Source organism: Phodopus roborovskii, unplaced genomic scaffold (genome assembly GCF_943737965.1).
Source record: "Phodopus roborovskii unplaced genomic scaffold, PHOROB, whole genome shotgun sequence".
NCBI lineage: Eukaryota > Metazoa > Chordata > Mammalia > Rodentia > Cricetidae > Phodopus > Phodopus roborovskii.
Window position 1 is genome coordinate 6437332 of NW_026126460.1, and position 27724 is coordinate 6465055.

The following is a 27724-nucleotide window of genomic DNA, read 5'->3' on the forward strand; positions in this document are numbered from 1 at the left end:
CAGGCTCAGTCTGTATACTGTTACTTGTATGTCTGTTTTCAGGGCTGACCATTTGGTACTGGACAACGAACTGTTGAGCTCTTCCCTGGGGAGACTGTTTCTCCTACTCTCTGCGTTCCTCAGTTACCTGTAGTTCTTTGTGTATGTCTTTAGTTTTTAAAAAAAATTCCCTTTTAATTCCAAGCGAGTCTGCTTTTGGATGTGAGTTCTACAAAGACCATGAAGACTGTATAAATCCTTGCCTATCATTACATCCTTAAAAGGGTATTAAAAGTTGGATATCACCCCCCTCCACACACGTACACACACATACACACACTATGCAGGGTTTCTCTGTATAACAGCTCTAGCTGTCCTAGAACTCGATTTGTAGACCAGGCTGACCTCAAATTCACAGAGATCTGTCTGTGTCTGCCTCCAGTGTGCCAGGATTAAAGGTGTGTGCCACCGCTATGACCCAACTGAAAAGCAGGAATTTTAAGTCCAAAGCAGAAGCTTGATAAATCAAACATCAGTTCTAAGGTGGTACTCTGAAACCAGGAAGGTTGTATACTAACCACACTGGCTCCTATTTACCAGCTCCATGTCAGTTTGACAGAACATTCTGTAAACATTAGGTTCCACATCTGTAAAGTAGGAGCAATGAAATTCCTTGATCAGCACAGACCTTGGTACAGGCATGGTGTGTGCTAAACGCTCAGACAGCACCCTGGCCATTTTATTGTTTCTTCCTAGCTGAAATGGATATTTTCCCATTCTTGTACCTTGGAAAGAGGGATTGTATTTGTTATTTTTGTGTTTGCTGGTGGTTATCAAAGCTGTGAGTTGTGATGTGTAGGTTCTTGTGTCCTGGAACAAAAACCTGAACAGAGACAATGGCAGTTTTATAAGCTAGAATACACTTCTAAGACAGCAAGGGGGCCAGCTGGGAAGAGGGTTCACACACACATACATGGAGTGTGAAGAATGGTTTGGGAGAATAATAACTTTCAAGTTGTACATTTTCATATTATTTATAACAGAAGCACAGCCATACACAGTACAACACTTTCCTGGACAAAACAGGATAGTTGCACACATGGTGTCAAACCTGTCACGACAGCATACACAAGCCCTTGCAAGCTCAAGTCAGACAAAGTCCCCGCATGGACGTGGGAGGTAGGCACGGAAGACCAGTCAGCATCTGATAGCTGCTAAGAAAGGGAGAGTCAGTAGTTCGTGTGTTTGTTTTTAAAGGATGTGACCCTGGCAGGCCAATCACATTCCAAGGCAGCCCTACTCCCAACAAATTGGATTCCATGGGTTTACAAAAAGAAACCCTGAAGCTGGGTAGGTAGGAAAAGTAAGATGGGAGAGGGTGGATCTGGGACAAGTTGGGGAAATTCTATATGAAATTCTCAAAGAATTAATTGAATATTAATATTCGTCTAGGTCAGTTTTCATTTAAGGACACTAGTTCTGAAAGTGTCTCCTTCCAGGGTAATCTCCTGACCAATTGAAACCCCTTCAGACAGAGAGCTGTTGGGAAATGTGTGTGTGTGTGTGTGTGTGTGTGTGTGTGTGTGTGTGTGTGTGTTGGTAAAAAGAAAAGGCTCCCTCAGGTTTTTGCAGGGAATAACTTTAAAATAGGTACATAGCTAAGTTTACTTGGTGCAATTCAGACATAAACTTGACTGGGATGAGGAGGCAGCTCTGCAGTTTAAGTATTGCCAAACAAGTGTGAGGACCTGAGGTCTTGTTGACCCTGCTATAACTCCGCACTTGGAAGGTGGAGATGAGATCCCTGGAGCAAGCCGTGTAGCCAGACTAGCAGTATCTGGGGCTCTGGGTTCACCTAAGAGACACTGCCTCAATGATGAAAGTAGAGAGTGACTGAGGAAGACCAAACGTGTATGCAAAAACATGTGTACTCCCACACATGTGCTTTTGCATGTGAACATATATATACATACATATACATACACATGAGGAAAGTTAAACTTACCAATTTTAATATTGCTGTTATATCTTCAATAAATATATGCAGTGTTCTTGTGTTTTAAAAAAATGTGCAGATGAGGGCTGGTGAGATGGCTCATTGCGTAAGGGGGCTTGCTGCCAAGACTGATGACATGGTATGATCTCTGGGACCAACATGGCAGAAGGGAAGAATTGACTCCTATAAGCTATCTTCTGGTTTCCAAAGCACACAACACAGGGATAGATAAATTGATGTAAACAAAGTTTAAGTAAAACTGAAGCCAGTCGTGGTGGACCACAACAGAACACTTGAGAAGAGGCAGGAGGATCAGGAACATAGTGTTATCCTCAGCTACCAAATGAGGCCAGCCTGGGCTACACGAGACCCTGTTTCAAAAAAAAAAAAAAAAAAAAAAAAAAAAAAAAAAAAAAAAAAAAAAGGAGTAAATTGATTTTTATTAGTTTATAGGTATAGTTTATAGTTTATATAGTTTATAGGTAATTTATGGGTTTTAAATTAATGTAATTCTCCTTAATGGTCCATTAGAAAATTCTATTTTTCTTTCTGGAAGTCTTTTGTTTGTTTGTTTGTTTGTTTTTTTGACTCAGGGTTTTACTGTGTAACAGTCCTGGCCATCTTGGAACTCACTCTGTAGACCAGGCTGGCCTCAAACTCACAGAGATCTGCCTGCCTCTGCCTCCCAAGAGCTGGGGTTAAAGGTGTGCACCACCACTGTCCATCTTCTGGAAGTTTTATAGAAGAAGACTTTTAAAAAGTTTTATAGGATATTAATATTAAAACAAACTGGTTTTAAAAGCTATTTTATTAGAAAATTCTCACAAATAAAAAAACGTGAAGAAGGTAGTAGAAGCATGGCTAAGGCGTGTGTGACCCCATCCCACTTTAGTAGCTGTCCTGTGGCCTGTCCTGACTGCCCCTACCTGCCTGCCTCAGGGGGACTGGCTGGAGTCCCATCAAAGTGGGATACTTTTACCTCTGTCTATGTTAGAGACCCAAGTGTCTCTAAAGATGAAGCACTTTTTAGACACTAAATAACAATCAATATTCAAAATACCCCCAATCTTCTTGCACTTCTAGAGTTTGAATAATGATCTAGCAAGTCTACATCTTGAATTTTGTTTGTATTTCAAATTCCATAAATTTTTTTCTATATTTTCATATATCTTTTTAAAAGAAACTGAGTTTGTTGTACAAATTTTTCTTTAGTATATATTTTACTGAGTATGTATTGATAGAATGATACATTTTTTTCTGTGACCTCCTAAATAAATTGTCAGTGAGAAGTAGAGCACATTGTAAATTGACCTTCCTGTTTCTAGGGGATACTTTTATTTGCCTTTGCTGTGTTTCTGTTTTTTGTTTGCTTGACAAATGGCATGTTCACAAAGGGGAACATTCAGCTCCTACTATTCGGCTTCCACCACCGTCTAACATTCACTGTTGACACTTAAAAGGAGCACTTACACACAAAACCCAGAATTTGCCCAGGCTGTGGCAGTGCACACCTTTGATCCCAGCACTTGGGAGGCAGAGGCAGGAGGATCTCTGAATTTGAGACCAACCTGGTCTATAGAGCGAGTTCCAGGACAGCCAGGGCTACACAGAGAAACCTTGTCTTGAAAAACAAACAACCCCACCACTACCACCAAAACCAAAACCAGGATTTGTTTTTTAAATCATAGTGACCCCATGCACCCAAATGGCCAGCAATCCAATAAGTTTAAGAAGTAGCATGATCAGATATGGTTTGGCTCTTAGTTCACCTGGGTTTCCCTCTCACTGCGGGATTAACATGCTGCTTGTGTGATGGAGTCCCTTGTGTCCACTCCACACCCTTGTAGATGTTGCCTGCCCTGTGGGCATTTGAATACTCATAATCAGAGACAGGGTAGCCATCAGTTACTCTTCCTGGGTCATTGGGAAGAGAAGAATTTTTTTTTTTTTTTTAAATTAGGTCAATGAATGGTCTTGCTTGCTATTTGCCCTCAGGGGACAAGAGTCACACCTCAAAACACATCATTTAATAAGCAGTCCCTTTCGACCTGTATCTGATCAAAATATATAAAAAGCAGAAAAATGAGTGCACAGCCCACAGAAGGTCCAACCCCAGGACAGAGGACACCCATTTTCATAGAGAGTCACCATGTAATTGAGATAAGAATTCGAACATTTCTAACCACTCTGGAGAAAGCAAATTGTACAAAAGGCAAAAATAAAGACAGAACAACCCATCTGTGTCTCTCCAGAAACCCTTGCTGGAGGCTGTGTTGCTGCCGGTCCAGCCATGGAGCACAGTTTGTTATCTACTGAGCTTGCTTCTTGTTGCTGCTGTGTTCGGCAAAGTCAGGCTCATGCATGTAAGGAGTAGTGGAGGCTGACTTCTCTGATACTTCTTCAGAAGTTTCCTCATTCTTGGCCATGATCTTTTGCCTGTAAAAAATGACAGTGCATCAGTAGATGGGATGCAGGGTGTTTGCTGGTAAGACAGAGAAATGTGGTTTGCTTTCTGCCCGAGGAAGCAGTCTCTCTCATCACTGCAGTTGCTTTAAATCTGGTGAAATGTGGAGTATGGGTGATCATATATATTCCCAACGGAAACTGCTGCGGTGGGAACTAACTTACGTTAGTGGTGTAAGAGGCCCCTTCAAGGGCTGGAGAGATGGCTGGGCCATTAATAACACTGGCTGCTTTCCCAGAGGTCCCAGGTTCAATTCCCAGTGCCCACATGGTATGCCACCACTGTCTGTAACTCCAGGTCCAGGGGATCTGACACCCTCATACCAATGCCTTTAAAATAAAACTGTGTGTGTGTGTGTGTGTGTGTGTGTGTGTACACACACCCAGACAGAGACACAAAACACTCTAAAAAAAAGAAGCCCCTTCAGAGAACAGTGGCTTTGGTCGGCAGCTGGTCTCAACAGGAACCAGAAGTGCCAAATCTGAAAGTTCAAACTCATGGAACTCTGAAAAACAAGCCTTAGTCACAGGACAAAGCAGCTCAGAAATCCATAGGCAAATTTCCCATGTTTTACACAAAAACAGACTCAAGGGAGAGAATTCTAGATACATCACAGACGAACTGCCCACCTCAGACCAGCAGTCTACCTCCATGACAAGTGTGTGTCCAGGCCCAGTTCCATACCTCCTCCCAAATGATCAGGGCTGTGACATTGCCAGGAGACCTGTTTTGTCTTGACTGAGTCCTCACTTGGACACCTTCTTGCTCTGGGAGGTGACTCAGCCATGTCCCCCGGAGCAGTGGCACCCGTACCTGAGGCTGGCGTTTTCTTCTGTCAGGGTCTGTATGGTGTACTTATACTTTTCTTCAGCCTCAGCAAGCTTCGTCTGGAACAGCTTCTCCAGATTTCCCACTATAGTTTTCTAAAAGATAAATTTGAGCAGCTGTCTTTCCCCAGAACCTGTGTGCCGAGGCTCTTGGGCAGAACAGAGCAGTGCCCTGGCTTCCTCTGCAGCCCGGTCCTCTCTCTATCCAGGACTCACCTCTCTCTGGAGCTCCAGCTGGCAATGGTAAAGGCTCGTATTAAGTGTCTCCAGAATGGTAGACTGTGCCTGCAACTCAGCCTCCAAGATCTGCACGAGAGAAAACTTCCTCAGGACGCCATGCTGATGCAATGTCCCTGACACAGACGAGGACGGAGTCCCTCGTGGGAACACTTGGAATAGGACGGTGTGCCAACTTCAGCTACTTCCTCTTGTACACTTACAGCCGGCCAGTCACCATGCTGTCTTCTCTGTCCTTCTGCTCTCACCTGTACCTAGCTCTTGAGTCCCACTGTCACTGCTGGCAAGGCAGCCCTCAGCAGAGTACCAGTGAGAAGTCACAAGGCCAGTGGAATTCAGAGATCCACTGCCTCTGCCTCCTGAGTGCTGGGATTAAAGGCGTGTGCCACCACACCGGGCTAAAGATTTATTTTTAGAATGTAATAGTTTTATTAATTTTTGAGAATTTCATACATACGTATAATGTAACTGATCATATTAATTTACCATTTCTCCCCTAACTAGACCCACATTTGCCCAAATTTGTGTTCTCTTTTAAATTTTAATATTAATATTTCATTTGTATTGTTGTGTGTGTGCACGAATGCATATGCAGAAGACATTGTCCCTGACGTTGTCCTCAGGGCTCAGCCTGTCTTTCTGCCTCTACACACACCGTCCTCTCTTCATTATGTCAGGGTTAGGATTCCATCTCTCCTCGTTCAAATTCTAAGATTCAGAGATACCTATCTGTATCCAAATACCAAAAACCACACCACAACCCTTGCTGGCCTGTTGCCTGAGTGCACCCACCATCCGCAATGGGGCCAATGAATGGTTCTTTCCGCTGAAGGAATGATATCATACTTATATTTTATTGTAAATATATCTTTTTTTTTGCCTGCCATGGTGGTGGATGCCTTTAATCCCAGCACTCAGGAGGCAAAAACAGGTGGATCTTTGTGAGTTCAAGGCCAGCCTGGTCTACAGAGTGAGTTTGAGGACAGGCTCCAAAGCTACAGAGAAATCCTGTCTCAAAACAAAAACAAAAAACAAAAACCAACAACACCACAAAAAACAAAAACATATTAGTGGTAAAAAAAAATGTTCCTTTGCTGAATTTATCTACTTAGGTGATTATAAATTTATGCAGAAAAGCAAGATGGAGAAAAAGAAGTGTTGGAACAGAGAGCTGAGCCTTTAAATAGTGACTCCCGAGAGGCTGCCTTCTGAGCAACAACCCGAAGAGGGAAGAAAGTTTGCGATGGAAGTTTCTGGGAAAGAGATGTCTAGGAAGACACTTATCAAAGGCAAAGACCCCCAAGGCAGGAGCTCTCTGTCCCTTTAAAGAACCAAGAAGAACCCCAGTGACTTAGGAATGGAGTGATGGAAGGTGGAGATAGAGGAGATGAATTGATGGAGAGAAGGGAGCAGTGGAACAAGCCTTCAGATGACACAGGGCTGAGAGTAATTCACAGTCCTGCCAGGCAGGGTGGGGCAAACCCAATGCAGAGGAGTCTGGAGGACCCTCAGAAGGGGTCACTTTACACTAAGGTTTAATTCCAACTAGCAAGACTTGAAAAGACCAAACTGTTCCCAAACCATATAACTGCATCCTGGAACAAGGTTTGTGAGCATTTAAACTTTACATTTTAAAGAAATATAAACATATTAATTTCCCATCAAGCTAAGTGTGGTGCCTTGAAAGAAAATGGTATTATTGGGCATTATTAGGAGTGGCATCATAGGAAGCATGGCCTCATTGGAGGAAGTGTGTCACTGTGGAGGTGGGCTTTGAGGTCTCATATATGCTCAAGCCACACCCAGTGAGACAGAGCACTTCCTGTTTCGTGCATGATGTAGGACTCTCAGCTACTTCTCTAGCACCATGTCTGCCTGCATGTCACCATGTCCCACCATGATGATAATGGGCTAAACCTCTGGTAATGGGCTAAACTGTAAGCCACCCAATTAAATGTTTTCCTTTGTAAGAGTTGCTGTGATCATAGTGTCTCTTCATAGCAATAGAAACCCTAAGATAATAAGCTACACAATGACCAGCACCTGCTAAAAACTCACCAGGCTTGCAAACAAAACAAATCTGAATGGAAACAGACTCAGATGTTATACCTATAGAATTAATGGAGAAGCTCACAAGGGCTGTTCTCAGAACACACGAGAAGTCCCTAGCTCCGAGGCTGCCTCCTGTGCTTGTAGGATGCTGCAGTTTGTTTGGCCCTTACATTGCTGGCCCTGCCCGGGCTTGAAGATAAGATTTCTTCATGATGTTTGTGCAGTGAGTAATCTTTTTTTGTAGACATGTCTATTCTGTATACAAATTAGATTTTCAGAGAAAAGGAAAACAGAAGTTACTTTTATTTAACAGATTTTTTTTTTCCATCTGCCTTCACAAATTCATCGCCTTGTATGTCTCAGCAGAAAGGGAGCCCTGCAGAAACTGCCATACGTAGGGTACACCCAAAAGAGGGGCTTAGGGACAAAGATCTGCAGAAGACATTTGGAGGGTTCAGGCTCAGAGGGAAGAACATGACGTTTTCAGCTTTGCTAGACACAGAAGTTATTCAGCATCGATGACCACAGGGCAGATTGCTGATGTATTTGTTCACAGCTGGCTCTGAGAAAGGCTGCATGTGTTTTACATACAGGTCAAGACTTATTTTAACTTACTGAGTCCAACACTTAGATTTAGGTGCCCCACTAATTTTACTGGTCTGGGTAAACACTAATTTTACTGGTCTGGGTAAATTCAAATTTCATTTTCTTTGAGAGCGTATCATTTGCAAGACACTAGTTTCATGGCGATGCTTACCTCCTTGGATCTTCTCAGCTCCTGCATTTTCAAGGTATCTTCATCATGTTGTTTGATGAGCTCCTAAAAACAATTTTATTTGGAAAGGTCAGCACTGTGGTTCTAGATATTCTTTTAGAGAATTAAGAAGCCACTGGGGGATTCAGGAATATAACATTCACTGAATTTACTTGTTATCAATGGAGATGTTGCCTTTTGAAGTAATAAAATGAATATCTTATTTAACTTCATTATATATATATATATATATATGAGATGACACGTACATATATGACAATCTCTAAAATTTACCCAGAAATGAAAAATAATGAAGAAAAGTAATAATTCATCTTGGAAAATAATACCAAAGCTAACCAATCAATAAAATGAAGTAACAGGAGGAAAAACAAAACAAAAAAAGCAAAGTCCGACTATCTGTACTAACTGGCTCTAAATAGCACTAAGACAACACATTGTTGGCTTCAGTGTAGATAAACGGTTAAGTGGTTAAGCAGAGTGGGAAAGAGAATCTTGTCCTTCACTCCAAGGACATCAAGACAGCTCAATGAGGAAGGAAAGTTACTCTTTTCAGAAATGATGATGGAATAATTGTATATCCATAAAGAAAAAGATCTATGACTTCTGTATCATTCTGTACACACACACACAAAAAATATTCAGCATGGGTCATAGAATCAGAAATGCTTAAATTATAATGCTTCTCAAAAGAGAATATATTCATGGCTTTATGATAGGCAACAGTGTTACGGGGAAGACAGAAAAAGCTTTTAATTATAAAAAGAAAAGGTTTAAACTTGTCTTTTGTCACAATTAGAAATTTCTGCCCATTGAAAGATAACATTTCCAAAACAAGAAAGCAAACCTACAGGCTGGAAGTTATTCTTTGCAACATGTATACGTAATATTTGTATTCATATCCTTTAAATGATAGGAGAATTGAGCAGATACATCAAAGAAGATAGTAATATGTTAGGGCTACGCCCTCCCATCTGAAAAACTGGCCAATGTGTTTGTTTATCAGAGAAACTACACAGAGTGAAATGCCCCTTCACACCCACTAGAAAGGAATGCACCAGCTGTGGAGGATTTGGTGCAGTCAGAATTCACGTATTTAAGATCTAAGAGTAAACAACACTTCTGCCGTGGAAACCCCCCATTTCCTATGTATATCCTGGAGCTTTAGTAGCACTTCAAGATAAGTTAAGAGCTTATGTCTATGAAACATATATCTATGTTAATAGATGCTCTGGTTAAAAGCCAATAAATGGAAATAATCCAAATATTTCAAACCAGGAAAACAATAAACACATTGCATGACATTTCTACAGAGGAAGATTTCCCAGCAGTGAGAAGGAACAGCAGGATAAGGTCTTATGCTTGCAATCCTAGTGCAGGGAGGCTAAGGTAGGAAGATCAGGAGCTGAGGGTCAGCCTGGGTTACACATCAGTTGAAGTCCAGCCTGGGCTATACAGAAAGATCTGTCTTAAAACACCTTAACAAAAGATATATATGAATATGAAAATAAAATTACTCAATTTCATCCATGTTATTTTGAGGGAAAAACTATACATAAAGGAGCATAACCATACGGTTTTGTCTACATTAAATTTTAAAACCTGAAAACCTAGCACTAGTTTGAGCTTGCTGGGCCAGAAGTACAATAGGGTATGTTCACTGTTTCTCGTCCCCTCAACTGCTTCCTGGTCCCCCGGGTCTTTACTGCTCTCCTGTTGCCTCCTCTGAGGGTGGGGCCTGAGGCTGGAGGTGGGGGTGGTATCTGTGCCCTCATTAGCCCACCTCCGGGGTGCAGCAATCCTGCAAATAGCAGTGATCTCCCCGTGGGCATCAGAGTTTTCTACTGGGTGAAGGTGATGGTGGCAAGAAGGATGAGGAAGCTGGGGACAGAGACGAGGCTGACTCGGTGGTGAAGACGGGAAACCTGCAGGAAATGCAGTGATGGGCTCCAGAAAATACGAGTCAGAGGATGGTCAGGACGGAAGCAGGAGCTTTCTATCCATGCTCTGACCCCACAGGAAGGGGTGTCTGTTGAGAAAACTTGGGGCAGAATTTCACCAACTGTGAAAGGGAAGGACGTGGAGGGACATGAAAAAAAAAAAAAAAAAAAAAACAAGCTTGGTAAGTACAGAAGTTCTTTGTATAGTTCTATAGTTCTATAGAACTACTATATGTTCTTTTATTGTATAGTATTGTTTTAGCTATCCTGGGTTTTTGGCTTTTCCATATGAAGTAGAGTTTTTGTTTTGTTTTCATTTGTTTGTTTGTTTTTGCTTTTTGAGACAGGGTTTCTCTGTGTAGCTTCAGAACCTGTCCTGGAACTCACTCTGTAGACAAGGCTGGCTTCAAACTCACAGAGATCCTCTTGCCTCTGCCTCCCTAATGCTGGGATTAAAGGTGTGCGCCACATGCCTGACTTGATAGTAATACTATTAAAAATAAATTTCACTAGCAGAGAGAAAAATCAGCAAGGAAATCAGAGAAAGAGTGTCTGTACAGAAAGGCAAAGGGGAAACATTAAGTGTGAGAAAAGCAGCTGGGGGAAGGAGGAAGAAAGGAGGAGAAAATGAACAGTCACAAATCAAGTTGAGGAGGAAAGGGAAAGTGGGTGAGTTGAGGGTGGCTGGAAAATGCCACACCTTCAACTAAACCAAGCTACAGTTAGCTACAGAAAGCCAACTGAAGGCTCACAGGTCTCCACAGTGGAACCCAGGTCCCGAGCCAGCCTGTTGTTACAGTTTGAGACAGCAGTAAAAAGACTCAATCTGGGTCCTAACTTGCTAAACGTGTTGATATTGCTAACCGGACAACAGCCTCTGAGCTGTCCAAAGGGTGAGAGAAGGATTTTCAAGGTGAAAACCCACCGAAAGAGTGAGTTATCTGCACAAGCAAGCCAGGGTTTGTTCTGCTGTGTCAAGATGAGGCAACCAAGGCAACCTCAAAACCGTCCTTGACTGTCTGCTCAAGAAGGTTCCAGAAGTCAGGAAGGAGTTAGTCATATCATAATAAGCAGATGGTCACAGCCGGACATTTCTGGGTGGAGGTCACTGGGTCAAGGTTACTGGGAACTCGTCTTCAAGGGACTGGAGTAAGGAGACACAAATGGATAGTGGGTACCAAGATGGACACCTAGCATAAAATGGAGTTTCTTTAGCCATTACACTGTCACACTCTGTCCCACTGGAGCTCATCTATATGGCCCCTTTCAAAACAACCAAGGGACTGTCAGAAAGAGGAATACCCAAGTCATCACGACCACCTCTGGTGACTCATAAGGACAAAGCGAGCTTTGTGCCCAAAGATGGGCACAGTTCAGAGACAGTGTATGGGGAAAATAGCATTCCTTTACCTGGAGCTACCTAAACCTAAAAATCAGAATTATTAAAAAACCCTGCTCAGTTGTGTGATGATTGACAAGCCCCAGCTTTTGTCTTGGTATCCACATTGCCCTTAGAGATTCACTGAGGATATTTTCTATGTTTGGTTTTTATAAACTTTTTAAGGTTGTTTTTGGCATGTTGTAGGATGACTAGCAATTGTGTTTGTGTTTATTTTATAATAAATTATGCTATCACAACAAAAACAACAGTTGTTTTTTTTAACAAAACAAAAAACTAATGATAAATCTAGTCCATGGAGGTTGAAACCGAAAGAGTGGTTGTCTGGGGGCAGGTGTGATGGAGATGGGCTCAATGGAAGAGGAAATAGCATGATAGTTAGAAATGCATACATGAATGAAATAGTCAAAATATCCCAAATATTGCAAACTCTCCATTTTGCATGAAAAGGATGGAGGAAACTAAGAACGCTTACAGCTTGTAGATGTAAAGGTGATACCTAAGATTTGGTCCCAGAATGGTCCTCTGCTCTGGCTGCCTGATGGTGGCAATGGTTACAGGTCTCCCCCTTCCCCATAACATCACTCCATGTGCTTCAAGCAACTCTTTAGTGAAGCCAAAAGCTCAGAGATCTGTCATGTGAAGTGTTTGGGCTGACATTAACACATGTTTACTTAGTCAGTGTCTATTTTTTGGGAAAATCTTGTCTAGAACTTTCTTATTGGTTAGCAGGTATGTGGATCTTCTCTTATTTTAGCTCCTAGGTAGATACTTTTATTTACTAGGATGGGGTGGGGGGCATTCAGAGATGCAATGTTGGCAAACCATGGCACTTTAGAGGTTTTACATGTTTAGTGTACAGCTATTTCCTATTAATTATAATTTTCATTCCAAAAATCCTGTGTTAAGAGTGCCTGGCTATAAAGAACCCTGAGATGATCAGTCTCCTACTTAGCTTCAGCTGTCAACTTAACACAGCTCAGAGTAACTTGAGAGGTCTCAGTTTGGGGATTGTCTCCATCAAATCGGCTGGTGGGCATGCCTATGAGGCCTTTTCTTGACTGCCAATTGATGTAGAAGCCAGTTGATGTAGAAAGGCCCAGACTACTGTGGGTGGTAACATCCCTAGGCAGGTGAGTCTGGGCTGTATAAGAAAGAGTAAGCCAGTAAGCCTTGATTTCCTGCATTAGAAGTTGATGGACTGCAACCTGAAAGATGAAATAAATCCTTTTCCTTCAAATTGTTTTTGGTCATGGTTTATCACAGCACCCAAAGCAAACTAGAACAGCCATTGCTTTTGCACATATTTCCAGGAAAGTTGAACAAAGAGGAGCATGTTCATGTGGGGCAGGGGTGGGAGGGGTCACCTAAGCATGTAGGCCCAGCACCACCTGGACCACACTCTCAACCAGTGAGCACCTGGTTACCTCTTTCTCTCGAGTGAAGTTCTCAAAGACAGCGCTGAAGGATTCATTCATTTTCTTCTTTTCTTCTTCGGATTCTAACTCAAATTTCTTTGCTATCCTGTGTTCTGCGGAGGAGAGAACAAAGCAGGTTTGTGTGTAAACGTGAGGAAAGCAGGCCAGAGAGAATGTCAGAATAACTGAAATCAGTAGCAGTTCCAGACTTGACTCAACCTGAGGACCTTTCAGCCCAAGCTGCATGCTCTGACCCTCAGCTGGGGAGATGCTTGGGGCAAGGTGAGCATCCTCCTGCTTGCAATGACAGTAGCCACATGGGATTCATTGGCAGTGGTTTAGTTTCTAGCTGCTGCTTGTTGCTATTTCCTCTGCCTGAGACTACACTGACTACATATTCTCAGGCATCTTTTTCTTCTCCTCCTCCCCCTTTCTCCTCCTTCTCCTTCTTTTTTTTTTTTTTTTTTTTTTTTTTTTTTTTGAGACAGGGTTTCTCTGTGGCTATCCTGGAACTAGCTCATGTAGACCAGGCTGGTCTGGAACACACAGAGATCTGCCTACCTCTGACTCCCAAGTGCTGGGATAAAAGGCATGGGAAAGGCATTTTCTTCTTTAAAGCTCTTGGCTAGCCCCAAACCTGGGGCAGAGGTAGGTTTCAGAGTCTCAGGCAGCAGGTACCAAACAGGAGGAAGGGAAGAGTAAACATGAATTCCCTCAGTGTCCAGCTGCAGGGATGGTGGGTATCTCTGGGCTGATTGGGTAACTCCAGTGGGCTACATGATGTAAAGCTAACTGGGGTTGCACCCTAACTTTTTTTTTCACTGTGGGGCTCTTCTGATGATGCAGTATCCAAAGGAAAGCCCTGAACAGATGTAGCTCCATATCTCATTCCAGCCTCAACTCCAGCATCCTCATGCTACAATGCTTGAGCATCCTTACTAGTCGAGCTGACTTTCCCAGAAGTCTTTGCATTTAAGTGATTAAGTTGATTTTAACCAATAAATGTACAACGAGTGGAGTTGACATGGGCTGTGGAATGGGTGTGTAGAAGACTCACACTTGTCTTAATTATTCCTCTAGACTGACCCAGGAACAATTTCTACACCTTCCTATTTCTTTTCCTAGGAAGCTCTGTGAGTGAGAACTGCATCTGTGGGGTACTTTGATCTAAGCTCTAGCCAAGAGTTACAAATATCAGAAATATTTACCAATCATTGCTTCTGTTGTGGGGCATGTGGGGGACATGGAGGCTGTCAGCATGATAGGCTTGTTTTTCCCCCCACTCTCCTCCACCAAATAATTTAAATTCTAATTCTAGAATTCCTCCTGGAATTTCAGATTCTACATTCTTTATAGGCCCTAGTTCCCATATTTGTTCCAGCCTATGATGGGTAAACATTTAAGTTTTGGATCCCTTAATTCATATGTCTGAAATTTTGTTTTTTGTTTTTTTTTTCCTTTTTTCGAGTCAGGGTTTCTCTGTGTAGCTTTGGAGCCTGTCCTGGAACTCACTCTGTAGACCAGGCTGGCCTCGAACTCACAGAGATCCTCCTGCCTCTGCCTCCCAAGTGCTGGGATTTAAAGGTGTTAGTGCCATCAACGCCTGGCTCGTGTGTCTGAAATTTTAAAAAGCCAACTAAACAAACAAACAAACAACAATAACAAAACCAGCCTTGCCGTCATTGTCATCCTTTGTTTCTTAGTAAAACAAGGCGCTGTTCATTCAGAAAGTCATCATCTGGCCTTTCACCATTGATAAATCCAAGGCCCTTCCCCGTAAGTGAAGGTCAAGACTGACAGCAGGCTTCCTTTGTTCTTGTCCTTTGATACTTTCGCTGTGGGAAAAGCCAACAGCTTCTGTACTACTCACTTTGTTTTAACAGGATCTTTTCTCGCTCCAGCTTCTCATCCTTCTCCCATTCCGCCTTGCGCTTTGACCACCTATCTTCCATTTCATCATAAATGCTATCCTGTGGGGACACAGAGGCACTTTGAAAAGAGCTATAACATGGGGACACTGCAGAGGCTGTGACTGCGCCCTTAGGCACTCAGCATAGCACTGAGGCCTTGTTCTCCCCTCAACTGGGCCTCACCAAGGGGGATACTTAAGGAAAACAATTCCAGCTAAGCTCAGTGGAGAGCTGGGATAAGCCCAAGGGTCAGGGGTTATCTAGGAACAGCACTTGTCAAGCTGGATCCAGACATCCTTCGAAGACAGGTAAGGCTCTCTGAATCAGTGATCACATCCAATTCTGCATCTTCCGGTAAGAGGGCCCCACCTCTGGGACTTTATCAAGTCTGGGGAAATCGTCCTATTCCGTTTTCCAATCCTGTGGTAACGGTCTGATAAAAGGCACCTTGGGCAGGATAGGATTTATTTGGCTTATACTCCCACATGGCATTCTATCACGGAGTGAAGGTAGGGCAGGATCTCAAGGCAGGAGCTGACACAAAGACCATGGGGGAGTGCTGCTTACTGGCTTGCTCCTGAGCTTGTGCCTGCTTTTACAAACACCAGGGGTCCAGAGGTGGCCCCACCCACAGCAGGCTGGGCTCTCCCACGGGAGTTATTTATTAATCAAGAAAGCGTCCCACAGACTTGTCCACAGGCAATGGAGGCAATTTCTCAAACGGGGCTCCCTCCCCCCAGATGACTCCAGTTTGTATCAAGCTGAGAAAAAGCCAGTTGGCTCAGGGATTAAAGGTACGGGCTACGTTCTGAAATAACTCCAGTGTTGATTTCAATGGAATGTAGAATACAACAGACTTTTTTGGATGGCAATTTGGCCAAATCCGTAAAAAGCCTTCAATCTGTTCATTCCTGTGACTAGCACTCCACTGTTAGGATCAACTACCTTCAAAGTGTTATTTTCCGTTAAGCGAGCAATCGAAACAGCACGCGGTGAACAGGAAGGGGATGGTGAGAGCCCAAAGGCATGTTCATTAGGATATCAGTCATGAAGGAAGGAAAGGCACTAATATGCCCAGTGAAAAGAAGGTACAAAACGTACATAGATTCGCTGTACCATAGTCTCAGCGAAGGCTAAAGCAAAGCACAGGTACCTCTGGTGAGTGACAATTCTTTCTTGTTGGTGTTGCTGTTGTTGGTTGTTTCCACTAGGGGAAAGCAGATGTGCTTGTTTTATGTGGACACGTGTTTTGCCTGCACTTTTGTCTGCACACTGTGTGTGTGCCTGGTGCCTGAGGAAGCCAGAAGAGGGAGGGCATTGGATCCCCTGCAGCTGTAGTTACAGATGATTTTGAGCCACTGTGTAGGTACTGGGAACCGAATCTAGGGTCCTCTGGAAGAGCAGCCAGTGCTCTTAACTGCTAAGCCATCTCTCTATCCCTTGTCACCTCCCTACTTCATTTTTGAAAAACAGTGGTGGAAAGATGTTAGAATCTCTACGTATCTACATTCATCCCCATGTTGTCAGTCAGAAATGAGCCTTGCTTCTTGTCCTCTCAGAATCTACCAGATAGCTCTGAATCTCACCTGATACATGTGAAACATATTCTTCAGATACTTATATTCTTTGCCCATCTCCTCTGGGTGGAAAGAAAACAGGGGCATCACTATTTCTGACAGGCACACTTTCCAAGTCTCATGTGAACTCTTCAGCACCACACCCAAGCTCCTCCTGAGGTGATGAAATCTTCCTATGACTCCCCAGTCATTCTGGAAGCTTATTAAAAGCCCAGATGTTGGATCTCACCTGAGCTGACTGATTCAGAGCATCTGGAAATGAGGCCTGCTACTGTTTGACACATACGCTTCTGGGAGATATCGAAACTCACATGCTCTGCTCCATCATTTTACTAAGAACCCAGGAGTAAATCCTTGTCTGTGGGAAGGAGGAACAACACCTCCCAGCATGCGCCTGCTTCTCCTCCCAGCATGCACCTGCTTCTCCTCCCAGCATGCACCTGCTTCTCCTTTTATGTTTCTCTCTTTACGATGGTTCTGAAAACCACACATTCTCTTTAGGAAATTAGAAAATAAACAAAGTATAAATAAGACCCTAACTTAAAATAAAGGACTATAGACTCTATAATGTAGAGTTCTCCTTCTGTCGGTGATTAGTCTATAAACCAGAATCTGAAGGATGCACACACTGCTCTTCCCAAGGACAGTATAAGCAGTGTGATCCTCTCAGTTTAGCTCTATGCACTACAGAGCCTAGCAATTGCAATATGTCAATTAGGATGCAATAAAACACTGCCATTTTACATGTGGGAAAACCCAAAGAAATCACAATGATATAATAATTTTAGAACTTTAAAATGCACTTACATTCTCACTTCATAGATAGCAGATTTTCAGGAAAAAAGCAAGGACATAGATACCCCGCCCCCTTTCCCGGCGTCACTCTTTAGTCACTCTCCTCCCTCTGAACTTCAGAAAGGAAATCTTAGATGGCTGTCTGTGCCAACGCATGGCCATGGGGCCCATACTAACCACCTTTCCTAGGCTTCCTCCCAGAGCCTGATGGTACCTAGTTTCTCCTGGGCAGCAGCCTTCTCCACCTTCAGCGCGTCTTTATAGCTGCTCTCTAACTTCTCGAGCTCCATTTTGTGAGCTGCCTTGATATCCCTGTGGGACAATTGGTGAAAAGAAGTCCAGAGCCTGCTGGGCATTGGTGGCACATGCCTTTAATTGCCACACTCGGGAGGCAGAGGCAGACAGATCTCTGTGAGTTTGAGACCAGGCTGGAAGAGCTAGTTCACAGAGAAACCCTGTCTTGAAAAATTTTAAAAGAAGGAGGAGGAGAAGAAGTAGTAGTAGTAGTAGTCCAGAGTCACCAAGCTAGCTCAGCAGGTAAAGGTGCTTGCCATGGAAGCCTAACATACTGAACTCGATCCCTGGAAGCCATGGTGGAAGGAAAGAACTGACTTCTAAAAATGGTCTTCTACAAAGATCCACAGAAACACTGTGAACACACACACACACACACTCACGTATGCACTCACGAATGCACATGTGCAAACACATATGACTGCGCACATGCCAGACATTTCCTACTTTCAAAGACAGTCACTGCTTTGAACAGAGAGCTCGGACAAGGGCCTTGGCCTTCCCTCAGAAGCCAACAGCCAACAGTTGAAGCCCTCAGGTTAAGTGTAGAACCACAGGTCCAGCCCCATGACAGGATTCATATGTTGATAGTATCAAAGTGAGAGCCTCCACCCATAAATCAAATGGAAGAAACAAACATATCACTAAAGGAAAAAGGCTACTCTGCAAAAACCACATGCTATATTATTCTAACATTAAGCAAGAAAAAAACCATGGAGACAATAAAACAATCAGTGGTTTCTAGGCATCGCCTTGGGAGGGGTGGGAGGGATGAGCAAGTGGAGTATATTAAGAGAGTAAAACCACCATGGACAACATTCTCGCAGTGGATACATGTCCACATACAAGTCCCTCCCAAACACACAGAATGTTCTGCACCAGGAGTGACCCCCCAAGCAGGTGACAATGAAGTGTCAGTGCAGGTTCATCAATTGTGACAAATGTAACCTCTTTCAGAGACACTGAAAATGAGGGAAGTAAAGGATGGGACAGAAGGGGAGTGTGGGCACGCTGTGCCTCTCTGGTAAGTTTGCTCTAAACTTTAAACTGTTAAAAAACTAATGAAACAAACAAATAAATAAATTCATCAATGCATTTATAAAATGTTGTGGCTCATATAGAGGTGCTGTCTCTGCTAGGATTTCTGTTGATTATTTATATTCCAGATACTTAAGGAATAAAACATGCTGTTCTGATTTGTGAATACAATGTGTCATAATTAAATCACTCTAGATGACATAGCCATCAACTCAATTTTTTTTTTTTTTTTTTTGGTGAGGATATTTGAAACTCGCTTTTTTCTTTTTAAAAAAGTTTGTTTTTGGTTCTTAATTTTGTTTATATGTATGTGTCTGTGTGTGGGTTTGTATATGTGAGAGTGGGGCCTGAAGAAGCCAAAAGGCGGACCCTCTGGAAATGGAGTGTCAGTGATGAGCTGCCACACCAAAGCTGGGAAACAAACACAGGTCCTCTGCAAAAGCAGGACGTGCTCTTAGCCACTGAGCCACCTCTCCAGCCTGAACTTTAGCTCTTACGCAATTAAAAACGAAGAGCACAATATTATTACTATTCTAAGGCCTGCAAAGCTCTTTGAAAAACATTTCTCCTGTCTGGGATTTTTATACACCTTAGAACATTTTTATTGCATGTATTTATTTAGTGTGTATGTTGTGTGTAATAAGTACAGTTATAATGGCATCTCCAATCAGTTGTGTGTGTGCGTGCTCACACTCGTGTGCACGTGCACTGTACATGCATGCATGGATGCTAGAGGGTAACCTGGGGGCTCTGTTTCTTCTTTCTACCATGTGGGGCTTGGTGATCCAATCCAGGTCATCAGGCTGTTGGAAACACTGTCCCAAATTCTGTACACTTTGATCATCACCTCTCATGGTCTAGCCTAAGTAACCACTTATCTGTGTTCTGTTTTCTGAGCTTTAGGCTTCAAATATAAATGAAAACACATAACTCTGCCTTTGTCCTTCCCTTCCATCCATGTTGTCACAATTGGGAGGATTTAAAAATCTCATCTGTTGACAGAACACAGGTTGGTTCTATAATGAGGCCGTGGTGCACAGTGTAAATAAGCATGGAGTTCAGACTCTTGTCAAGAACCTAAAAAATGTTCTAAAAAAACAAACAAACAAACAACAAAAAAAAAACCAATCAGAAGTAATTTTAAATAAGCAGATGACACAGCAAGGTGCTGTCCCTTCCCCAGGCGTTAAGATCCCCCTGACACACAGACAGCACACTGCCTTCTCACTCAGGTGGACTTGCTCTGTTCATTCTTCCCTGAGCTAAGAGGGAAGCAGGAGGAAGAAGAGGGGGGGAGGGGAGAGGAGGGAGAGAAGGGAGAATGTGCTCACAACAAATCATGTATGACAAAGCTTCGGGGAGAAATAAATAAATAAATAAAAATGGCTTTTCTCGGCATACCACAATGGAAACGAAAAGGATGAATGATGTAAAAGCAGGAGCAGAAAACATAAACTGTTCCATCTTAGTGACCTCAGACGAAGCCACCCTGCTCTCCGAGGACACATCCTCTCACACACTACAGCCAGCTGCACTTGGCCCCACTGGGAGCCTCCGGGGAACTGGGATCCTGCCATGGCTTTTCACATGCGCCTTTGCCAGGAAGCCTACCTGTTTTCATTTTCAAACTTCTTTTTCATCTCAGCGCAGCGGAGATCCATCTCGTTGGAGAGCTGGAAATGGGGTCAGTGTTAACATCCCAGGCAGGATTCCAGCGGGATCTGATCTACATCTCTAAAGCCCCTCCCTTCAGAGGCGGTGCTGCCTCAGTCTCTCCTGAGTGGCTCTGCAGTGCAGATTGTCCCCTGCCTAATTATCATGGCTGCGCCTAGGCACCTTCTCTTTCACTGCTTCGTTACTGGGTCTGCCTTCTATGGGTTCTTTCACACTTGGGAATCACTTCTTTAGACTTCAGACTTGGCCGAAGAGTCAAAAAGAACCGTCAGACTCCACACACATTACAGGGTGCCCGTGGCCCCATACTCCCTCCCCACTGCTTCCAGCGGGGAGTCAGCCATCTTGGCCACAGGCCACCTCGAAAAGAACTATCTCCTCCACACTGTGGGACAGCCAGGCTCCTCTGAGTCCCAGTGCGCTGAGGCAATGCGGTGTAAGCTCCCCAGTCTCTGCCTGCTGTTGTCTGTCTGTCCGTGGTGTATCCCTAACGACCATCTCACTGTCATCCTGAATGCCATGCTGAGACCTTGCAAAGGTCACGCTGCTAACGAGATGTTCACAAGTAGGAATATTTTCAAGACACCCCCACCCTAATACAGAAGGTCTCTAAAGCTGCCTTCCATAGGGCCTGTGCCAGGGAGTCAAATGTGAATTTGCCTAAAGCCCTATCTTCTTACACAGATGGAATTTCCCCAAACCTCAGATTGCCGTTTGAAGAAGACTGGCAGGGTAACAAGACAACAAATCAGAGGTAGCAAAGGTCTCAGCCTGGTCATGAGGTGGCTCACTGTAAGATGTGGATAGCCTGGGACAAATCAGCCTGTGAGGCTGCTGTGGGGAGGTGGGGCTTTACGGGGAGGTTTACTCCAGTAGCATCTGGGTGCATGCTCCTAAGCATGGCTGTGTTCTGTCATTTCTGCCCCAGTCACCAGGTACACCCGCCTGAGCTGGGGGAGAAGGCATTAAACCTGCACCCATGGCCAAAATGTTAGAAATATCACCTGGTGTTTTTTGGGGTTTTGTTGTTGTTGATTTTGTATTTTTATTTTTAAACTGCCTCTAGACTGTGAAAGGACGCCAGCTGCTTCTTAAGAATGGGCCCCAAGAGTTTAACAGTAATAGACTGGATTGAGGGCTGGGGGGCATTCCTAGAATATTTGTATGACCCCCGGAGACATCCTCAGTGCCGGGGTCATTAGCAATAGTCTGGTAATCTCTGATGCTTGTATTTAATGACAAAGGTCAGAGGGGGAGTAATCAGTGGCCCCAGTGTGGAGAAGACAGTGTTACCACATACCCAGAGGCACCTGGAGAGCCTCTGGGATGGAATGTCTGAGTTACAGTTTACAGTTATGGATGGGGATGCAGGCAGAGAAACATCGCTCTGTGCACACATCTCTTTGTGGAGTCCTGCATCCGGATAGCATGGCTCGCTACAGCACAGTGCCTGGCATGTTTGCCTGGCACGCAGATGTTCTGAAAGTATCAGTTCTGAGGGTGTGGTTAATGCAAGGGTCACTCACCAGTTTCTGGGCAGACTGGTGGTCTCTGTTCATCTGCTCTATTATTGCTGTCAGCTCAGAGATCTGCTCCTCAAGATCAGAAATGATATCAGTCCTGTGGGAAAAACACTTCTGTCACCACCAGGCTGCCTAACTCGGGTCTGCTTCGTGCCTGCTCTGTAGCTATGGCATGGGGATGCAGTGACAGAGGCTGGACCTGAATAAGGCATTTCATAGTGGGGCCCTTAGCTGGAAATGCTCAGGGCCATGTGGTATCCTGTTGAGCAGAAGAAATAAGACTGTGGCCGATACTTATCAGACTTTGGTTGTTGCTTGTTGACCACAAAAGGGAAAGTGCGGGGTGGGGGGGGGAGATTAGGAAATTGGGAAGCTTAGGAAGACTCATGCTGGCAGCCAACCGCAGACAAGGAATGGCCCTGGACAGGACCAAGAGGAGGCTTAAATGAGGAAGTGTGTGAGGCACCTGCCATGTCTGCAATCCCAGCACTCAAGAACAGGAGGATAGTGAGTTTGTGTCCAGTCTGGGTCACACAACAATATAGTATTTCCAAGGTTTCTCTGTGTAACATTGTCCTGGAATTCACTCTGTAGATCAGACTGGCCGAAAACTCACAGAGATCCACCTGCCTTTGCCTCCTAAATGCAGAGGTTAAAGGTATGGTCCACTGCAGCACCTACTCTGTGTGTGTGTGTGTGTGTGTGTGTGTGTGTGTGTGTGTGTGTGTGTGTGTAATGGGACACTGCAATGGAACTGTGACGGAGTTCTCAAGAAGTTTCATTTTCTTGGTGCCGAGCATCCCTCTCTTGGCATAGAGACAGTGTTAGGTGAGGAAATGAGAAAAGGTGTAAAAAAAGAGGGAGCTGAGGGAGAAGGAGGCTGAAAAGCAGCAAATCTTTGTCTTGTAAGCATGGTCTTCACTGTGAACATCTTTCACAGCTTTAGCTGGGAACACAATGAGCATGATGGGTTCCATTCTACCACAAGAGAGGACAGCTTCCTTGTGAGGCCACGAGGTAGCTATGGATACTACTTAGAAAACAGTGTCGGAATCCCTCCCCACCCCACCCTGCCCCTGACTGGATGGGGAGCTGGGGATGACTCTGGCTTGTCTGAGCCAGCTGAGGTCAGTAACTCCATAGCCTCCATGGCATGGCCTCACCCCCAACCCTTCCCAGAGGTAATAACTGCCAACAACTCAGATGTTTCCTTTCTATGTAGCAACAGATGGGTGACTGTGTGTGTGTGTGTGTGTGTGTGTGTGTGTGTGTGTTTATGTATGGCATATTTGAATGTGTGTTCCTGCACATGCACATGGGTACACATGGAGGTCAGGGTTCAATGTTAAGTGTCTTCCTCTGTTGCTTTCCACATTCTTGTATGAGACAGGCTTTCTTACTAAACCTAGAGCTCATGTTTTAGCAAGTCCAGCTGGCCAGTGATCCCTGGGGATTCTCCTCCTGTCTTTCAGTGCTGGGATCACGGGCATGTGTCACCATGCCCAGCTTCTTCCATGGATGCTAGAGACTGGAACTAACTTGATCACTTGAACATCTCCCCTGATCCTTTGGAACAACAGCTCCTTTTCTTGTTTGCCTTTTGTTTTTGATCTAGGGTCTCTCTCTACACAGCCCTGGCTGTTCTGGAACTTGCTATGTAGATCAGGCTGGTCTCCCACTAGCAGAGATCTACCCGGCCATGTCCCCACAACCTCCCCCTCCACACAGCACTGGTACTGAGGGTGTGTGCCACTGTGTCTTCAGAACAGTAGTTCTTACAGCAGACTAAAGCTAGAAGGAGGGGACCCTGGGAGAGCCAGGTGGTAACACGGTAAGGAGTGAGAAGCCTGGATGGTGGAGAAGCTGAAGACGTGAATGAGAGGTCTAGGAAGTAGAATTGAAATGTGTGGGTGTGAAGCATGGGAATGGCATCAGATGGTAGCAAAGGAGGCGGAGCTTCAGAGAAAGAGCAATGGCTGATGCTCAACAGGACCGACCAGGTTGGAACCTTCCAAACCGCATCTCCCAGAGTCATGGGCAATTTTGGATTACTTATCATGGAAAAAGAAATGCATACTCCTGTCTTTGTTCTTGTCTCTACACTCAGAATCCAGACTGTCTTTGAATATTTTACCTGTCCCTTCCTGGAAGGAGCACTTTCCTCTTTAGTGTAAGTCATGCTAGCTGGCCTATTTCTGGGCTGGGATCTGTTACCTGGACATGGATAGCAGGTATTTACTGGAGCCAGGCTGGGAAGTCTAGCTGGGCAGAGCCAGCTCTGAGAAACTGGTGTTAATCCAATGACTTTACCTGGAAAACTTGATTTTGTTCAAGATGTCCGATTCCAAGTGCTTTTTCCTATTGAACATCTCATCTCCCAAGGTGACTGAAATCTGTTCTCGATTTCTAACAAGTTTATAGCCGGGTGACACATCAATCACTTCCTGAGTTTCAAGGTGGAAGGCAAAGAGAAACTGTGAGCCTCGAGGAGCTGAGAGTCCTCCACCTTATACACAGGGACACTGTACTGAGATTCCAGGGCCTGAGATCCTTCTGAGCCACTACCCTCAAATCTCTCAGAGCCAATCCAAACACTCACTTGCCCACCCCCCCCCAGGGGCCACTTAAACTCAGCAGTACCAACTGATCAATTGACCCCACTCCGTTCCTCCTCCCTCCTGGTCCTCCACTGTGTCAGGAGCGGGGCATTGTGGGAACTGCTCCACTTTTGGAACTGAAAAGGCCAATTTTTAAATATTTGGCCCCGGTGCTATTTCACATCTCTGTGACTCAGCGTCCTCTTCAGAAAAATGGTGATAATCATGTCTTCAAAGGGCTTTTGTAAGTAGGAAAAACAACAAAACAATGTGCAAGGAGATGATTAGTATGGGTGCAGACAAATGCAGTCATTTAATCCGCCTCCCTTCCTTAGCTACCAAGACAGAATCCTGGCAGAGTCATTGGCTAACATGGATACAATCATAGCTTCTATATACATGCAGACCATTCTGCAGTACCACAAGGGACCTGGGCCATTGTGGCCATCTCCTAACTGGTATCTCAGCCTTACCTTCCTTTAAGCCTGACCCATCACGGGCCAAGAGCTCAGCATCTTATGCTTGGATTCTTAAGATGCTGCCCCAGCTGGTTTCTGCTTTCATTCTTGTGCTCCCAGTGTCTGAGACCTTTCCACCTAGTAGGGTGATTGTGCTTCTCTTGGATTACTTTGTTCCTGACCACTAATGCCCTTTAAAGGACTGCATGGTCCTTGCTTAGGAAGGGCACGGGGGGGGGGGGCGGCGGGGGACGGGACGACGATGACAGGGACAGGTGAAATGATAAAAAGTGGTCGGAATGTCCTACAAGAAAGTGCATTTTCTAAAATATGGTTATAACCTGCTTTCACACCTATGTCGAACCATGGAAACTCATGTTCCGAGGCCCATGTCTGTGCCTTTGTTGTCTTTAGGTGCTTTGACAGACCCTGCCTCAAGATTTGTGGCTTCCCTGTATGGCAGAGGGCCTCCTGTATTGGGGCATGAGCTGTAGCCTGAATGGCCATCATCTATTTTCCCTCAGGGAACCTACACAAAGCAGGGGAGAATAGCTGGGGTTAGTTACAGTTTGGCCATCTACAGGCTACATAAAATGCACACCATTGATGCTATGAGGATGGCTCCTAGGCTCTCTGTTAAGATTTGCTTGCATACTGTAGGTGCTAGATAAATGCTCTGGGGCAGGGAATTCCCCCACTTCTACTCACAGAAGGAAGTTTGCTGCTCTCCTCTGGTTTTCCTGTCTGGGCTTTGTCTCTGCAAGAGAAAGGTGTTCAGAAAGCCATGGAGCAGGAGCAGCTGAGAGATGGAGCTCAGGGGATGATCCCTGAGGCGGCCACCTCTGGCCTTTGTTCTCCTGAGTTAGTCACTTGACCTTCTAGAACCCTGAGTAGCTGGAAAACATGTTGATACAAGGCCTCCGGAGGGTTAAGTCCAAACTGGATGTGGGTGGGGCTATACCCTGGAGCTCCCAGGGCAAATTGATTCCTTGCCTTTGCCAGCTTCTAGAGGCTTCCATGTCCCTAGTGGTCGTCTTTCACAGTGGTCACATCTCTCTGACTGACACCCTTTTCCATAATTGTATTGGCCCCACTTGGAGAATACAGGTGAAGGAACTTCTACATCTCAGGCCAGCTACCTGACACCCTCCAACCTCCGCCCACAGTTCTATCTTCCCACTCTCCAGGGATGGAGACTAAACCTCTCTGCAGTCTATGCTTTCTGCCATTCATTGCTTTCTTCACTTCCTTTAAGCTGAAATCACCATGGATTTGGTTTGGGGGAAAAAAAATCCTCAATGGATTCTGGCAAAATTTTGATATCCCCAGAGGCAAATTAGCTCAAATCAGGATGGATGTGGAGGTCCCGTGTGTGTGTGTGTGTGTGTGTGTGTGTGTGTGTGTGTGTGTGTGTGTGTGTGTGTGTGAGAGAGAGAGAGAGAGAGAGAGAGAGAGAGAGAGAGAGATCCCTGGGTAGTTGGGGAATCTGTTGATACAGGGACTCAGTGATGGAGAAATCCAAAATGGATGTGGGCAGGGATATACTCTGGAGCTCTCAGGGCGAGTCTATTTCTTGTGTAGTGGTAGATAATTTTATCCATTGCCTCACAGATCTAAGCATACTTACTTTGGGGAAACAGCAGGTTTTGTTGGTTGGGACAGGAGATAGTTGCGGTCTCTTGAAACTGGTGTAGGAAGGGTTTGCCTGAAAGCAATAAATAAATAAACACTGAAAATTAAAAAATAATAATACAATATGTTTCAACATTCCCCAATAAGGGCATATCCTATGATGTGACAGCTGGGGATCATGAAGATTTGAGGCCTTGAAGACCCCAGGTCCAAGGCTCTTCTACCTGTACTTGTCTACTATCTCCAAGAACTCCTGGTTGAGGGAGGCAGGGGAAGTGGGAGAAGGGGAGGGGGAAACTGGGGTTGGTATGTAAAATGAAAAAAATTAAAAAAAAAAAAAAAAAAAAAAGAACTCACTTAGTGGAGCCCATTCTATATGGAGAGATGCCTTGCCCAGCCTAGACACAGGGGTGTGGCGGTGGAGAGGTGCCTTGGTCCTGCCTCAACTAGATGATGGGACAGACTGCTACCAAAGGGAGGGACAGACTGCTACCAAAGCTCTGTTTGGGTGTTACACACACACACACACACACACACACACACACACACACACACACCCCTGCAAAGTTACAAAGTCAAGCCTTCTTTATTGAAATGTAAAGCAGGCCTACAAGACTAGAGCAGCAGCCTCCAGGCTGGTTGGGAAGGTAGGAAAGCAGGGCTTCCTGTTCTGTGGGGAATTTGTGGCAATCTCTCAACTGGGGAATCTTATAAGACCTTTGTAGTCCTCTTTTAGGACTACAAAAAAACAACCACTTCGTGTACTCAGCCCAACCCAACTTATTCTTACTTAAGCTTCCCTGTGGAGGCCTTTGGAAGTGGATGAGGGGTCTTGATTAGCTTCCGTGGCCCCAAGTTCCAGGGGTCCCAGCAGGTGCAGTAGATGAGAGGGTTGGGGTACATTGTCAGTCGGGCTCAGATGCAGTCTTGGTTGCTAGGTCAGAGGCTCTTGTTGAGATGAGAAAACAACCACAGAGAGTTAAACCTCTTAGAATCAAGGCAAACAAAGATTGGGAAGGATCGAGGGGCAGCCCAAGGAACAAGGGTGGATGGAGGCTGAGCTGATGTAGGCTGGCACTGTGGAGTGATGCCTTACAGGTTGCCACTTGACCTGAAAGCAATTAAACATCTTCCACAACTGT

At 44.6% G+C, this 27724-nt stretch overlaps 1 protein-coding gene across 1 annotated transcript; it reads right to left on the bottom strand.

The window, feature by feature from the left end:
* Positions 1 to 4224: 4224 nt before the first annotated feature.
* Positions 4225 to 27506, bottom strand: Flacc1 (flagellum associated containing coiled-coil domains 1). The gene is made up of 14 exons (XM_051190174.1): positions 27373 to 27506; positions 26578 to 26655; positions 25659 to 25707; positions 24206 to 24339; positions 21899 to 21992; positions 20310 to 20371; positions 17581 to 17678; positions 16581 to 16633; positions 14955 to 15054; positions 13094 to 13197; positions 8313 to 8375; positions 5483 to 5572; positions 5253 to 5362; positions 4225 to 4411 (listed from the first exon to the last, which is right to left on the bottom strand). The coding sequence occupies exons 1-14, from the start codon at positions 27483 to 27485 to the stop codon at positions 4285 to 4287; spliced, it is 1275 nt and encodes a 424-aa protein (XP_051046131.1). The 5' UTR covers positions 27486 to 27506; the 3' UTR covers positions 4225 to 4284.
* Between the last annotated feature and the right edge of the window lie 218 nt (positions 27507 to 27724).

What these genes read in the sequence shown, in the direction of transcription:
- Flacc1 (XM_051190174.1), bottom strand. Translation starts at nt 27,485, where the DNA reads ATGTACCCCAACCCTCTCATCTACTGCACCTGCTGGGACCCCTGGAAC. An exon ending in AAACCTGCTGTTTCCCCAAA is followed by an intron (nt 25,708 to 26,577) that starts GTAAGTATGCTT and finishes TTTCTCTTGCAG; the next exon opens with AGACAAAGCCCAGACAGGAA. An exon ending in AGCTGAGAAGATCCAAGGAG is followed by an intron (nt 5,573 to 8,312) that starts GTAAGCATCGCC and finishes TCTCTCGTGCAG; the next exon opens with ATCTTGGAGGCTGAGTTGCA.